The sequence below is a fragment of the Phalangium opilio genome, unplaced genomic scaffold (assembly GCF_054372755.1).
Source record: "Phalangium opilio isolate 3A_F unplaced genomic scaffold, DU_Popi_V2 ptg000003l_1, whole genome shotgun sequence".
NCBI lineage: Eukaryota > Metazoa > Arthropoda > Arachnida > Opiliones > Phalangiidae > Phalangium > Phalangium opilio.
The window spans coordinates 9,879,269-9,894,204 of record NW_028324145.1 but is presented as its reverse complement, the minus strand read 5'-3'; the positions used below and the strand labels follow the sequence as shown (position 1 = coordinate 9,894,204).

At 34.3% G+C, this 14,936-nt stretch overlaps 3 protein-coding genes across 4 annotated transcripts in view; 1 reads left to right on the top strand and 2 right to left on the bottom strand.

Moving 5' to 3' along the window:
* Pino (protein pinocchio) overlaps window positions 1-5,118 on the bottom strand; it is a 37,482-nt gene extending 32,364 nt beyond the window's left edge. The window contains exons 1-2 of the mRNA XM_089840561.1: window positions 4,745-5,118; window positions 4,445-4,646 (exon numbers count right to left, since the gene is read on the bottom strand). Of these exons, the coding sequence (XP_089696687.1) occupies window positions 4,445-4,583 (139 nt within the window). The 5' untranslated portion in view covers window positions 4,584-4,646; window positions 4,745-5,118. The remainder of the gene's footprint in view (window positions 1-4,444; window positions 4,647-4,744) is intronic.
* Window positions 5,119-5,246: 128 nt separating this feature from the next.
* Window positions 5,247-7,255, top strand: LOC149717696 (uncharacterized). Its single transcript, XM_089840556.1, has 5 exons — window positions 5,247-5,474; window positions 5,590-6,504; window positions 6,566-6,602; window positions 6,679-6,781; window positions 6,854-7,255. Exons 1-5 carry the CDS (start codon window positions 5,381-5,383, stop codon window positions 7,097-7,099), a joined length of 1,395 nt encoding a protein of 464 aa, XP_089696682.1. The 5' UTR covers window positions 5,247-5,380; the 3' UTR covers window positions 7,100-7,255.
* Window positions 7,244-14,709, bottom strand: LOC149717695 (WD repeat-containing protein 48). 2 transcript variants are annotated; one of them, XM_089840551.1, is made up of 17 exons: window positions 14,559-14,709; window positions 13,877-14,017; window positions 13,725-13,800; window positions 13,570-13,652; window positions 13,231-13,360; window positions 12,976-13,166; window positions 12,676-12,900; window positions 12,457-12,610; window positions 12,225-12,322; window positions 12,045-12,152; window positions 11,894-11,990; window positions 11,695-11,790; window positions 11,364-11,502; window positions 11,173-11,287; window positions 11,034-11,110; window positions 10,731-10,941; window positions 7,244-10,604 (listed from the first exon to the last, which is right to left on the bottom strand). In XM_089840551.1, the coding sequence occupies exons 1-17, from the start codon at window positions 14,610-14,612 to the stop codon at window positions 10,512-10,514; spliced, it is 2,088 nt and encodes a 695-aa protein (XP_089696677.1). In that variant the 5' UTR covers window positions 14,613-14,709; the 3' UTR covers window positions 7,244-10,511. The 2 variants fall into 2 exon arrangements, with proteins under 2 accessions (XP_089696677.1, XP_089696678.1); XM_089840552.1 differs by having other exon boundaries at window positions 11,695-11,778.
* Between the last annotated feature and the right edge of the window lie 227 nt (window positions 14,710-14,936).

Here is a 14,936-nt window from a genome sequence, read left to right as displayed (position 1 = left end):
ATACGAAAAATAGATAAATTAATTCCAACTTGTTCTTTTAAGTTGTTAAAAAAATCATTAGTGACGCAATTCTCAGTAATAATTTCTACTTCGTCAAGCTATGAAAATATGCCTTTGACTCGAGAGTGTAAGGGTTTTTTTTTTGAATAAGATCCAATTAATATTGACGTCAGCGGAATTTCTGTTTTCTCGGTATTAAATAAATGGCGAGACATCGCTACATAGCTCGATTAAGTGAGAGCAAAGATGATACGCCGATTAATGTTACTGAGGGGTTCCTTACAAAAATTCGTTAAATTCTTATTGTTACGTCATGCTGGGCCTCAAAATATTTCCGATTATCTTCCCTATTTTGGGGAAGACGGAATTTATTAAAACGACGTAACCTTTGCCGATTATAAAAAGATTTAGTAATAATAGCAAAAGTTGATAATAAAACCACAAAAAAGTATACACGGTTCTCTGTTCACAGGCTTGATAAGCAAACGATCCTCCTTTTAACCCCTACAAAAACCAACCAATCAGAGAAGAGGTCTCGTTTATTTAGGTAAAAGGTACGCTATGGTGGCGATCCAAACGTTAATTCTTTGTATTACTAGAGCTAGCATCTGCGACTTTAGAAGCCTATTCATGTGGTAGGGTCGTGAAAGTAATCATACGCAAAGGGGGTCGACACTATTTTGAGTTTAAGGGGGGGGGGGGTTCTCTTACACGGCACGGGCAAACTTAATTGTAGTATACTTTTTGTTTTATCTGTGGACCTCTGATAATAATTGGGGGTTTTCCCTGGCAGAAGTTTCGATAACATCATGGGATAATTTCCAGTGTAAATGCTTATAAGAATGACGTTACGCAGGAAACGGTAGTTAAAACATTTCTCATACAGTGATGACATAATATGCTTTAATGTTCCGCCATTTTCTTATAAAATACCTCAAAGTCATGGGAAGTCACAACATGATCGCGAGGAAATTGGCATTAAATAATATATCCCCTTGGAGTCTAATACAGTGAAAGGCGAGTAACTGTCACTTCAGTAAAATTCATCTTGAAATATGGTTGTTATAAACTCAAAAATAAAACTTTTATTTTTAAAATAACCGTTAACGTCACCACTATTTAACGGGAAACTGTGGGATCGCATAAACCCTCCTACACCTTAAAAATTACTTATTTTTTGAAAAAGAAAAATACTTAAAACGGACAGAAATTCCGTTATTAAAACCTTAAGAAATGTTTTTTTCTCTCTCTTTCTCTCCATAAAACCCTCGCACAATCTGGTTAGTTGGTACAAGTTATCCTTGGGAGCAAACTACACCTAAAAAGCGTGACGGTATCAAGAACCAGACCTTAAGTATACTTTTACTTCGACTATTTGAGCCAAGCAACGATGGGGCGACGAATTTTTGGCAGATTTAAAAAATAAAACGGGTCAAGGTTAAATTTGATCAAAATGAGACACTACAATTTGACAGGGAGACAATTCTCAAACGATGATGGCGATTCCCGAGGCCCAAACAACGATTGTCAACAAAATTTGTCGGTATTTCCTTTGATCTAGATTTGATACAAGAATAGATAGTGTGCAGACAAGTGTTGCCAGTCATTTCCGAGTGCAATTCAACCGCTATTCTGTTCGATTCAGTTCCAAACCCAAGATTCTCTCGCAAATTACTGGCAACCCTGAACTTCCAGAAGCGCGGATAGAGTGGTACTGAGAAGGGAGGAGCTACGGGGATGTGACGTCAATATTGGTAGTCTAAATTGTATGTCCTGAAACTAACGACTTCCAATATGGTCGCCAAAACCGAGGTAAGGGATAGGAGGGTGTGACGTCACGAGAAAAATCGTGGTAGCAGACTATAAAGTTCAGAAACAGGAGATAACATTTCTTTAGCCCCTTTAGTGTACTCTTAGGGGATGACACTGAGCTAAGAGATGGCAGGGTATGACGTTTGCATACGTAGAACTGAAATTACTCTATTGGGATGATATGATTTAAGAATGGTACCCTCCCTCCTCTTTCCCTCAAAATGGCGGCGATATGTAAAGAAAGGCCAGTAAGGGAAGACTTAAAATTGGCTATAAGAGAGGGGATATTTTCACGCCTACGTAACGCGTGTACGCGACGCACGAATGCAAATAAGTTTTATTATCCTTTATCTAATTAGTTCTAAAAATATCCCAACCACAAATAATAAAATATACCTTCAGGGAAAGCTTTTAGTTAAAATTGTTATTTGTCGGCGACATCGTTTGAAATTAGAGACAACTTGTGTCAACCGAAATATGAGAAGACTAGCAAAAGAAAGAAAAAAACTAAGGAAAACTAAATACATTTGAACTAAAAACAATAAACTCTTCCACTAAAAAACACGAACTAGAACTAGATCTAGCGTTAGCAACAAACGCAGCAGGAAAGACAAGAGGGGTTTGCTCTGGGGTACCCTAATGAAAAACAAACATTAACTAGGTGGGATCATATATATAAAAAGAGGGCCAAAGTATATCTATCCATTAATAAAAGAGGTCAGAGGTTGTTACGTTTAAAAAGCCCCGACGTTTAACCCAAAAAAGGGGTTTTCTCTCCTTGTTTTTACAAGACAATAACAACTTAAAATATCAAATAAAAAAGAAAAAAATGTAATAAAATTGGGGTAACCTATTACCCAAGGGACCCAGAAAAGGACCAACGTCCTAATTTTCCCCCTTTCCAAATACACTAAGTTCTTATACGAAAAAAAAAATATACACGTATAGGATTAGTTTTATACTGCCACGAAAAATATGCACATATATATAAAAAAAAAATTGAAAGCGGCGGCGGAAAAAAGCTGCCAAAAACGTTTTATAAAGGACAAGTATCACGCTGGGAAGGAACCAGTCCGATTTTATCTATCAGTAGTTGATAAACTAGTTTAATTTAAACCAAAATCGGTTGTATCAACTCAACCGTTATCTTATCCCTGAATCAATTCAAACATGTTATTTCTAAAGCTATGTAAATTTGTCTACGCTTGCCCTTTAAACAAAAAACTGATTAATTTGCGAAACTTCATACTCAAAATGTCGAAAGAGTTCAATAATTTACCATGTCAAAGCTATTTTACTAAAAAATCGCTTCCGTAATCAAATATACTTTTGTGGAAAAAAAGAAAAAGGATTTTAAATGTAAAGGGGATCATCATATGACATTTTTTTGTATTTTGTATTTTTTTTATAACAAATACAGAAAAGTTTTTAGTTTTTTTTTGTACTGTAGACTCCCGTTAAAAGTGTAGACCAAACAAAAAATTGTATTGGGGTAAGTAGAAAGAAAGAAAGAAAAACTAGAGTAAATGTAACAAAAATCTATTTTAAAACAATGATCTATGGGCTTTCTAAACAAAATACTATACTCCACACACACACACCTACATTGTACACGTTCGTTAGTTTAACTATCAGCAATCAATCAAAGCCCTCCAAGGGCTCAATTTACTTTGGAGGGAAATGTACTCAAAAAGTCTCAAAAGTAAAGGAAATTTTATTTTTCGTTGTTCAAAAATAAATCTTTAGTGAACTTTCTTCTATCTTAACAAAAGTTAACCTAACCAAAGATTGAGATAGAAATGGGGGAGAGAGGGGAGGTGCCACAAAAACCAGCATTTTTACTGACAGATGCTTGCTTTTAACTGTAATGCTTAAAATTGGCAAAGAGAGGCCTGCTTCAGTATGATCTAACTTTCAACTGGGTTTGAGTTATAACTTGGTATTCCAGGATAAGTAATTTAAAAGTACTTCTTCAAGGGCACCATCTTATGGGTGGAGGGGCAAAACTTGTAAAGTCACTTTTTCACTTAATATTTTGATTGCCATTAAATCTCTTAATTAAGCTTATTACTGTGTAATTTTGATATTACCTCAACAACATTTTTTGCCATGAAATTTAAATTACAAGTTGTTTAGGAATTATTGATGTATTTATTTGTTTGTAAATCTAACTAACGCCTCAAATTATTCGCGTGAATAATAAATCTACTTGGCTCTTGAAAGTACCATGTATTTTTTTCCAATACATCACCCCCCCCCCCGGGCGCGCCAGCAAACATTGTTGGAAAACATAAAAACTGTGCACAAAATGTGCATTCAATCACTTCTGAGGAAAAAACAACAAAACCTAGTAATTTTCTGGCCTCTCTTTCTCTCTAGATGCTTGAGAGAAGAGAGGCCAAACAAGGGGCCCCCTTTTTTTCCAACCACACCATAATAACCAGGCCAACGACCTACGATCAAAAGGAATCTAGGTAACACAAAGTCAAGCTTCTGCAGAAACTAAGCAAAACTGAACCATCACGGATCACCAATTTTCGGGTATCTTACCCCCCCCCCCCCCCCCCAACTCAAATAACGTAGTTTGTGTTTAAACTTAAAATGCTGGAAAGAAATAGATAGATGGACTCACCAATTTGATTTTTGGCAGCTATGGCGGCTTGTTTAGGAATGTTTTCGAAATCTGGATCATCCATATCAAACATGATTTCTTCCAAATCATAACCAGGATAACCGGAAGAGGGTCTTTCGAACAAGGCACTTGATGACATTTTTGCGTTTTTGTTAAAAAAGGCGGTAACTTTGATCGATCAAGAATTTAACTTCAGAGTTTTCTGTTTGTAAAATATAAAATTATATTTATAGACAAAATTATCTCTAAATTTGACGATAACATTTTTATTGTAAAGTACTTCAAAAATAAAATATTTACCGTGGTAAAAAAAAATTGTCGGTGTCCCGGTGAGGAGTTGAAAGTTTAAATTTTGTGGCCACACTGGTAGGGAAGCGGGAACAAAGAGGAGAGGTCAAGAAAACTAAGGCTTAGGGTCAAATTTTCGACGTTGGGTCTACTACAAAGGCCTACTACTATGGCCTCCACGTGGTTATAGTTTTTGCTAATTATTCAACCTAATAGTTCTAAATTAATTACTAGCAAAAGCACCTATAACAAAGACGCGACTGAAAATATTCCCTGCCAAAGAATCTCGACGCCTACTACCGCCGAATTTCAATTCAAAGTGACTCTCCATGGTCTTCGAATCTTCGATACAAAAATCCGCGTTTTCCTCCTTGGCAATGGAAACCCCCACTGCCTTCCTTTAGCTTTCCCCAATCATTTGCCTCCCTCGGTTTGACCCCCGTCACGTGTGAAGCGACCACCGTTTATTCTTCCTTACGCGCAGGCGCGGGATGTGTTTAGAAGGGTAGAGATCTTTTAGGCGCAAAATTCAATTTTCGCAACGCACGCTCATAGTTAGGCTTAGTAAATTTTCAAGTATTAACGAACGACCTAGGGACTTTGCCCGGAAGTTTTATAGAATTGAAGGGTGTTTATTGTTATATTGAAATGACTGATTCTGTAAAAGATTTATCAGAGGATAATAAAAGTGTATCTTTCCTTCTCAGACAAGTATATTCTGCTCACAATAAGGAGGTGAATGGTAAGTTAACCATAGAGTAATGGCACCTCCCTGCCTTTGGCTACGTTATGTTCTATGAGAAATTAATATGTAGTGCCACTACTCTATTCATGGATTATATAACTTTCCTCCACAGCCATTAAAGAAGAAGTGAAAAATTTGAAAAGTCAAGTGTCCAATCTTAGAAGTAAATTAAAGGAAACTAAAACACAAAGTAAACTAGTTGTTGAGAAAAAGCATGTTCATACACAATGGGATGAAAAAGACTTGTGTAGTAACAACCCTAACCCTTCAAAATCTTCTTGTTTACCTGCTTCTAAGTCACCAAAGAAAATTGGGATACCTGAACAGCTTAAAAGTAAAATAATTGAAGATTGGCTTGAGACAGTTGAGACTACTCAATCTCAAGTATATGACATAGTCTTAGCTCCTGAAACGGTGCAAGTTATTCCAGAAACTGTTTTACCTGATATGGAATGTTACACGGCAAAAACTACTCATCATCCCGACATTTTGAATGCAAAAAAACAAACCTCACCAACCAAAAACACCAAAAAACAAACTTCACCTGCCAAAAAGACCAAAACCTTTCCCAATATTGAATCCATAAAAACAACTGCTAAACCATCCACTCAAGTCAGAATTAAGGAAGAAAATGAAACTAAAATTTCTAAAAAAAAAACATCCCCAAAAAAATCTAGATTATCTAGAAGAAAACGTTCTCCACCTAAACCCCTAGCTTTAACTCAATCAAATCCTCAACTAAGAACTCCTCCTCCGCAGAAGAAGATTAGCTCCCAAAATGAAATTTCAAACATCAACTTACCATCTCCGAATATTTTTTCATCACCGGAAGTTTTGAGAGTAATTAAAAATAAGGTTAACGATAGTTGGGATCCAGATGAAACGATGCTACCAGAAGAATTAGCTGAAAGACAAAGGAAACAAATAAAATTAGAGAAAGAAACCCAACATACGTGTAGCGAAAGCGAATCAGTTGACAGTCAGGAACTGCTAAGGGCTTTAGCGGCTCAAAAAAGCCCAGTTAGAAGTGAGAATGGATTTAAAATAGTTACGAATTATTATTTAAATATTTACTTATCATTTAACAGGATCCATTAAACCAGTTGTTCATGATAGCTTTGACGTGTAAGAAGAAAAATAAATAAAAATTCAATTACTTGATCGACAATATTAAAAGGGAAATAACGCATTAACCTTCCAGGGTAGAACAACCCAAGGAGAATGAAAAGTACAATGAAGGACCTGTTAGAAAACAAAGTGAACGTCAAAAGTTGAATGGTTACGAATGCCAAGATTGTGCCAAAGTAATTTGATCACTGACAAGTGATCGGATCGATCTTCAAGGAAATGATAGATTATATTTAAATTTGTTTCAGTACTTTGCTGCCATGAATTTATCAGAAGAAGAGAAACAAAAACGTTTAAAGATATGTTCTCGTCATCGTTCCAATCATCCCCCTCCAAAAGACACTGTTGAATTCTTTTGGGAATGTGGATTTCCATCTACGCAGGAACTGAAAGCCAGGGGTTACGCTAAAGAGACTCAAGTGGTTGTTGAATTTAAAAATAGGAGAAAACGACCACTTGTAATGTTAAATAGAGACAAAAAGGAACCTAATTAGCTACTTCACATTAAATGATATAAAAAAAAGTGTGTTTTTAAAACGGAAATGCAATTTTTATACAATTATATGAATATGAATATGAATTTATATTATATTTTTTTTTGTAACTGATTTCACTTTGATACTTTTGATTAAAAAATATTTGGAGGGAAACTTTTGTCTTATTTAATTGAACAGGTACAATTTTGTTTTATACAATTATAAAATATTGTTGTCAAGTTCGTTTTGTTATTGGAAAAAAAACAAAACAAAACAAAAATTAAACAAAACCTAATTGCGTGATGGCTACCTTTCAACAAATTCATTTACATTCGTTAATTTTAATTTTTACAAATAATCCTATTAATATTATAGTTCCTCGCAATTCAATTTATACAAAATAAAATTAAAGTATAATTACTTTAATTAATACTAATTAATTAATTTAACAGAACAGAAAAGGTGGTGAGATTAGTTTGGGTTATAGTTAAAAATGGTCGCGCTATATATTTTTATTAAATGCATGCGTTTAAGTGAAATTCAAATTCTTTTGGGGAGAAATGATGGCTTAATTAATTTAATTACTACGTTTTTCGTTTTAGTTAAAAAGTTACACCACAAATTTAAAGTAGTCAGTTTTTATGACGCTATCAAAAGATTCGGGTGTATTAAAGCTCAATTAGCCTTATTCCTGATCAGCGCCACCTACCCATAGCGGCGACTTTGAGAACTACTGTAATCGGCAAGCCAATCAGAAGTCGCTAAAATCTGGTGACGTCACTCTGACGGGCACTCTCCGGGTCTTACCAAAAATGACGTCACCAGATTTTAGCGACATCTGGTTGGCTTGCCGATTACAGTAGTTCTTAAAGTCGCCGCTATGGGTAGGTGGCGCTGATCAGGAATAAGGCTAATTAGTACTTATTTGTCTATAATTAGTTCCCGAAACTTAGAAAGTTATTATGCCTAGTACATAAGCCTTTGAAAAAAGAATATAAAAGCAAAAAGCCGCTTGTTAACTATTTTTTAGATAAGACAGGATCAGCACAGCGCCATTGCTTTATAATAATTTTTGTTCGCAAGTTTAGTTTTGTGGTAATACTGTTTTTAATTTTAATTAGCTTTCTCTTAATTACGAAGGGATTGTGTTACTCTTAAAAGGCTATTTGCATAGGCGCCAATTGCTAGTTTAAATTTGTTTCACCTAATGATACTAATTTTTATTAATTAAAACTCTCTCAAAAGGAAAAGTTTAAAACGTTTAAACCTCGATTTCGACTTTTAACTTGTTTTTTTTTTTAAGATATAAATCTAAATCTAACATTTAAAATTTGTTTTTTTTTGTTAAGTTTAATTTAATTGAGTTAATTAATTTATTCGTCTAACATAATCGCGCGCTGTAATTATTTTCCTAACCATTATTTTAACTCTTTAAATTGACTAATTAGTTAATTACACTAACTAAAATATAAATAATTATTGGTTTAATTTAATTTAATTTATTCTAAAGTATTGGCATTTTTTTAATTTTAATTTTAAACATCTAATATTACGTTTGCGATAGAGGTTTTGCGTTTTTATAACATCGCATCTTTAGTTCTTTACATTGAATTAAATAATTTCTTTTAATTTATGGGCGAGTATAATTTGTTTTTGTGTATTATTTATATTATTATTATTATTATTATTATTATTATTTACGTTTTGCTTTTCGTGTTTATTTTTTTTTTAATATCGTATCGTTTTATAAGGCAAAAGTGAATAAAGACTCGTTTAAAAAATTATTTTCCAAAAGTTTTTAAACGGATCCAAATTGATGTTTAAGTTTCTTCTTGAAGTTTAAAAGTATAACGGAAAAACGTGAGCTTTTTTTTTATTTTTATTTTAAATATTGAGAAATATATTTACCGTAGAGAAAATGAAATTAAAAATATATATAATATAATAATACCAAGATCCCTCCCGTAAAAATTAATTAACTATACACGATTTAAAAAACAACGTATAATTTTTTGTGTTTTTTTTTTTTGTTTACAAAATAAGCCATCAAAAACCAGCCCAAATTAATAATTACAAACTTTTTTTGGGTATTTTTTTATTATTTTTTTTTCTTTTCTTTTCAATTTATAAAATATTTAAATTCAACAAGTTCCTCGTAATTATTTGTTTTTTTTTTCGTTTGTTTTTATGTTCATTTGTTTTTGTTTTTTTGGTTTTTTTTAGAAAAAGTTCTCTATATACAATAAGTTTGGAAAAAACGTTTGTTTGTTTGTTTGTTGTTTTTTATTATTATTATTATTTTTTTTTTGCGAAATAGAAATATGGAGAATTTTTTGTTTTTTGAAAGAGAAGTTGTTTTTTTTAAAGATTTTTTATAGAGAAAGTTTGTTTTTCTTGAAGAGTAGTGAAAGAGGGGGAGAGGGAGGGGGGGTCTGTTGTTATTATATTTTAGCGTTGGTTTCGGGTGGTTTTAAATTGTTTTTATACCGTTTAAGAGGTTTGTTTTTGGAAGGAAATTACGCTATAACCGCCGCAGTTTGTTTGTTAAAGTATCTCAAAGTCTCTCTCTCAAAAGTTTTCAGTATTTCACCAACTCTTAAACGCGCGCCCGCCGTTAATAGTTTCCGGAGTAAATTCACAAGTATCTCAGATATTTTTTTTTAAACCCCTAACAGTTAAATTTATCTTCATTCGAAACGTATTTAAAGTTTGTTTGTTTGTTTGTATCTTACAAGCAAATTAAAAACCAAAAATGGATTTAATTTCACTTCACTATGTGTGGATATTTGCGGCTACTATTGGGGAAAAAAAACGAAAGTATTTCCTACTTTTATTACTATTTAACGCTTATTCCCAAGCTTTTTAATAAGGACAGGTCTACCTTACCACTAAAATGATTGATAATTAGTACAGATCATATACTAAAAAATAAGCCTTTTCTCTCGTCTCGTCTCGTCCGAAATGCACTTGTGATTAATTAATTTAATTAATTTGTTGACGAGATGATGTTGTTTGTTTTTTACGCTGCTAAGTTTTTTAAAAGCATTTTTTATTCTATTAACCTTTTAAAAGTTGATTAAGAAGACATAAGAGGCCAGCTTATGGAGCGTTTTATATCAAAGTTCACGAACTGAACAGATTTTCATTAATAACGGTGGAAGGAAGGAAGGAAGGAATTTATAAGACTTCCGATATCCACTTACTTACCGAAATAAACCAAAAATTAAATAATTTTCTTTTGATATTTAAATTTTTAGACTAGAATATTGGGGGAGGGGTTCATTTTTAATTGAAGGGGGGTAATTTCCGTTAATTTTGCATCTTCCTTCTATTTTTATGTTTGTTTTTAAGTTACAATATAGTACACTTTATATAACTAGCTTTGGAGGGCTTCTTAAAAATTGTTTGTATTTATATTTACTTATTTACTTCATTTGATTGGTCTGTAGTGGAGAACCAGATCACCACCACTCTTCCAGAGAAAATGTCTTACCGTTCTAAGATCCATGTTGGGATCTAACACCTTTTAAAGATAGTTGAAAACAAACGTTTAAACGTTTAAAAGTAACTTCAAACGCGTCCGCTACAAGTTACGTTGACCTAAAACGCCGCCGCGTAAAGAATTAAACAACCCAAAGGTCACACTTACTTGATCTTGGCAGAGTAATTCCACTTTCTCCTCTGCTATAGAAGACCTTTCATCGTCTCTTTCAGTTTCATTTTTGTCTTGTTGAGAGCCGGAAGTTCCAGACTGACTCGCAGTTTGAGATCCGGTATCCGATCCAGCGCCCATTATTTTCTCATAGACGTGTTCTATTACTTTTCGAACTTGTAGCATGTCGCTAGCTGAGAGCCTCTCTCTAAAACCAATCACAAAGACTTTAGAAATCAGCAGACAAAGTTTATCTCCCCCTCAGACTTAAGAAAAAGTCAAAAAACTCTTAAAACATACTTCCTTAGAGGTTTAACTCCCGATGAGGAATGTGGCAAGAGGTAGAAGGGAATTTTGTTGAACCTTGGCATGTTTTTCTAGAAATGGAATGAAATTTCTAATTAGACAGTTTCTAATTAGAAAGAAGAGTAATTCTTACAGAAACAACAACATCAGTAACCCAAGGCGGAACTGTTTCGTGAAGTAGTAACTCTTCAGTCTCGCGTCCAGCATCACCAACCAAAAGACGCAGTAACGTTCGGCCTCCTAGTTCACTGTTTTAACGCAAAACAACAACAGAAAAACATTCAATATACGTAAAACTTTTATATTCTAACTCAAAATATTCACCTAAATATCACAGGTGTGTGTTCAGGTACACAAAAATAAAGATTTCCGGGTCTCGGACGTTCTCCGTTGGCCACAGCCGTGATGTCGTCACCACTTCCAACTGGTAGGCTATTTGCTCCTCCGCTACTACTTGCCACACCTACATAACAAAATTTTCCCTTACTTAGACCAATTAACATTAATTAATTAATTGATGTCTTTAAACGTTAAAAACGTTTCCTCATATACTTGGATAAATTTAATAGATCATTGACAACTCAGACATTAAATATTCTAATCATCGGAAACCCTGAAATTTCTCAAAGTTCTATAAAAATTAAGAAGTTCTCACCACTTTCGCTTTGATCCTCGTCATTCGTAAAGGTAGGCGGCCAATGTTCTAACAACGCTTGCAGTAGAAGTCCTCCTAAATTGACTGTTAAAACACCTATTTTAATAAACCATCTTTTGCAATGTTCGACACGTTAAAATGGGGTGAGGGAAAGAGAAAGAACTAGAAAGAAGACGCGATATCTAAATAGTATAATTACTTTTGGGGTCGGGACCTTCACTGGGACCTAACCCAAATTCTTTCGCAGAAACCCAGGCAGCGAAACAGTCCGGTTCGTCCAAATGAACGCATAACATCTGAAGACGTAAAATATAATAACTACGCACAAAAACATTTTTTTCATTGCTTACTCCAGTTTTTAAATCAACAGAAAACCAATTAGGAACGTAAACCATTTTAAACCTCTTCTTAATTTCCATTTCAAAACCTATTTCACCTAAATCCTCAACTTTACACGCCTGGAAATCAAAATCAAAACCAATCATCAGAAGAATGTAATTTGATGATGGCGAAATCAGTTTTTCATTTACTTTAAGAACGTCATAAACAGAAACGTTGTTGTCAGTGTCCTTTGTTATAATATGCCGCCTGTCATTTAATACGTGATAGTGCCTTATACTTGGATTACCTAAAATGGGCAAAACAAACGGAAGAAGAAGAAGAAGAAGAAAAAAAGAACGGCCAGATGTTAAAAGCAAACCAAAGGGTTTGTTTATTAGCCTACAAAATTATAAAGAACAATTTCTATTCCTAGTTTTTAACCTTTTATGACAAAATCTGGTTTTTCGTTTAAAGGAGGTAGGGCATCCATATCATAATCATCCCATTGAGAACTTCTATTATTGATGGGCCAATTTTTGATGCAGGAATCAGTCGTTGCTACCCATAAGGAAGAATGGTCAGGAGAAAATATCATCTGAAATCATTATAAAGTGTTTTAATTATATCTTCAAATCACTAAACTTGAAATCTCGGCTTTACTTTTAAAATAGGAGCATCCTCTTCACATATTAACGCCCTATTTTCGAGATTTCTTAAATCTGTCATGTATATTTTACGGTCTCTTCCACCGGAAAAAACTGTGGTGAAAGACTCATTGGCCTGTAATGCCCAAACTCCTTCGTCATGAACCCTAAGAGTAGCGACATAACGCTGCTGACCTAACGACCATAACCTTATAGTCCCATCTGAGCTGCCAGAAAGACACTATAAAAGCCAAAACGGAAGAGTTATCCCCTTTGGAACACGTAGAAACTTAATGGATTAACGAATGATAATCACCTGAGTACCGTCCCTATTTAAAACTAATGCTTTGACATTATCCGTATGTCCTTTGAGCTTCATTAGTTTCTGGCAAGTACGGGGGTCCCACACCCTTAGAACTTTCTCGGTAGAACCCGAAACTATGACTGTACCAGATGGATTCATTGCTAGGCTATATATACTGTCTTTATTACCAGTTAGTGATGATGCTACAAAATTCAAGTTCAAGTACTTTAAACCCCGAAGGAAAATGATCCCGAATATAACACTTACTAGTGACTGTGTTATTTGAAGCTGTAAGTGCTGTGAGTGTATTAACATCCCATAAGAAAATTGCCCTATCGAGACCGGCAGAAGCCACTTGCTCTCTTTCTTTAGCGTAGGCTAGAGCTTTAACATAATCCTAACAATTTCCTTAAATTTAGTACATTTAAAGTGGAATCCATAAACGTCGGACGCAACGCAATTTAGTACAGGCAAAGGCAGGGCGTCGTACGCAAACTTCCGCCTTTTACGCACGACGCCCTGCCTTTGCCTGTACTAAATTGCGTTGCGTCCGACGTTTATGAATTTCACCTTTAGAATACTAAATTATATAACTAATTCAATTACTTTGTGTGTCCTAAGTGTTGACATGCAAAACCCTTTATGAGCATTCCAAACTTTGACTGTAGTATCACTCGATGCGGAAATAACTACACGAAACAACTTTAAGTTGGAAACTTCCCTTCTTATAAAAATAAGTACTTAAGTACAAATGTATTTACGGTTCTTTCCTCCGCAACACAAGACAACATCGTTAACCCAATCAGTATGATGTTCCATTGATTGTAAATAAGGATCCTAACATAATAATATGATTTAAATGCCCTTCTACGCAAATGATCGAAGAACACCCCCGAAAAAAAGAAGGGCAAACCTTAGAATTTCGAACATTCCAAATACGAATAATAGAATCCCTCCCAGCGGAATATAGTCTGTTGAGATAAGCGTCATACTGTAGAGAATTAACCCCTGATTTGTGCGAACGTTCAATCTCATCCCGAATCACGAAAGAAACCTATGACAAATTAATATCACAACATTTCAAAAAGTTCATTCTAGCGTTTCTAGTAATTTAAATGACAAATAAATAATTGGATAGTTCCGAAAATTTCTCAATATTTTAAATTAAAACGCCCTTGACCGACTTGAAGTCTTAAAATTTAAAATTACTTAACGCTAAACATTCAAAAATCAGAGCGTGCAAATTAAAGTACCGAAGGCCATAACTTATTACCCCCAAAACCGTACGAGACTCTTAATTATTTCGCGTAAATATGTACAGCATATATTCAAATAAGGGTAGAAGTAATATAATTAATTTAATCTATGCAGGGTAATTGTCGAAAAGATCAAAGTTTAAACAGTGATTGAAAAAACTCAAAAAAGAAGCACTTGATCGAATTTTTCCGCTCTCTTGTACGGACCAAGGGCTATATACGGGGCTTCCTTGCGGGGGCAAAAAAAAGCTACTAATGATAATTGGCTCTCGTAATATTTATAGCGAATAATCTAAACGATTAATGGAGAATATTTAAAGCTAATCAAAGATGATTTACCTGAACCTTTTTCCGTACTCCGTGTGAACTTGTATTTCTATGATGAAGGGCCATCGCGGTCCTCGAAAGGCTGCCGCCAAAGGGCCGGCTTAAAACGCGTCTGCCGTCGCCGACCTAACATCAAAAACCTCGTGACTACTCCAGCACCCTACTATCCTTCCCCCATGTTTTTCCGCGCCAAAATTAAAACTCATAGAGGGGCGTGGTTACTTAACATTTTCGTAATTATGAAAATTAGGCTTTAATTTTACAGTTTTAAACGCGTTAATGAACCTACAGAATCGAAAATAGTAAAATACCCCCCAAAAATGACGTGTTTTGGAATTATAACCAAGATTGAAGGGCGTCCTTCACCCACTTTATGACCTAAATAAAAAA

Bases quoted from the DNA above. Each gene is read 5' to 3' on its own strand.
- LOC149717696 (XM_089840556.1), top strand. From the start codon at position 5,381: ATGACTGATTCTGTAAAAGATTTATCAGAGGATAATAAAAGTGTATCT. The intron at 5,475-5,589 runs GTAAGTTAACCA...TTTCCTCCACAG, and splicing joins TCACAATAAGGAGGTGAATG to CCATTAAAGAAGAAGTGAAA. The intron at 6,505-6,565 runs GTGAGAATGGAT...ATCATTTAACAG, and splicing joins TCAAAAAAGCCCAGTTAGAA to GATCCATTAAACCAGTTGTT.
- LOC149717695 (XM_089840551.1), bottom strand. From the start codon at position 14,612: ATGGCCCTTCATCATAGAAATACAAGTTCACACGGAGTACGGAAAAAG. The intron at 12,611-12,675 runs GTAAAGCCGAGA...TAATGATTTCAG, and splicing joins AGGATGCTCCTATTTTAAAA to ATGATATTTTCTCCTGACCA. The intron at 12,153-12,224 runs GTAAATGAAAAA...TTTGATTTCCAG, and splicing joins CTGTTTATGACGTTCTTAAA to GCGTGTAAAGTTGAGGATTT.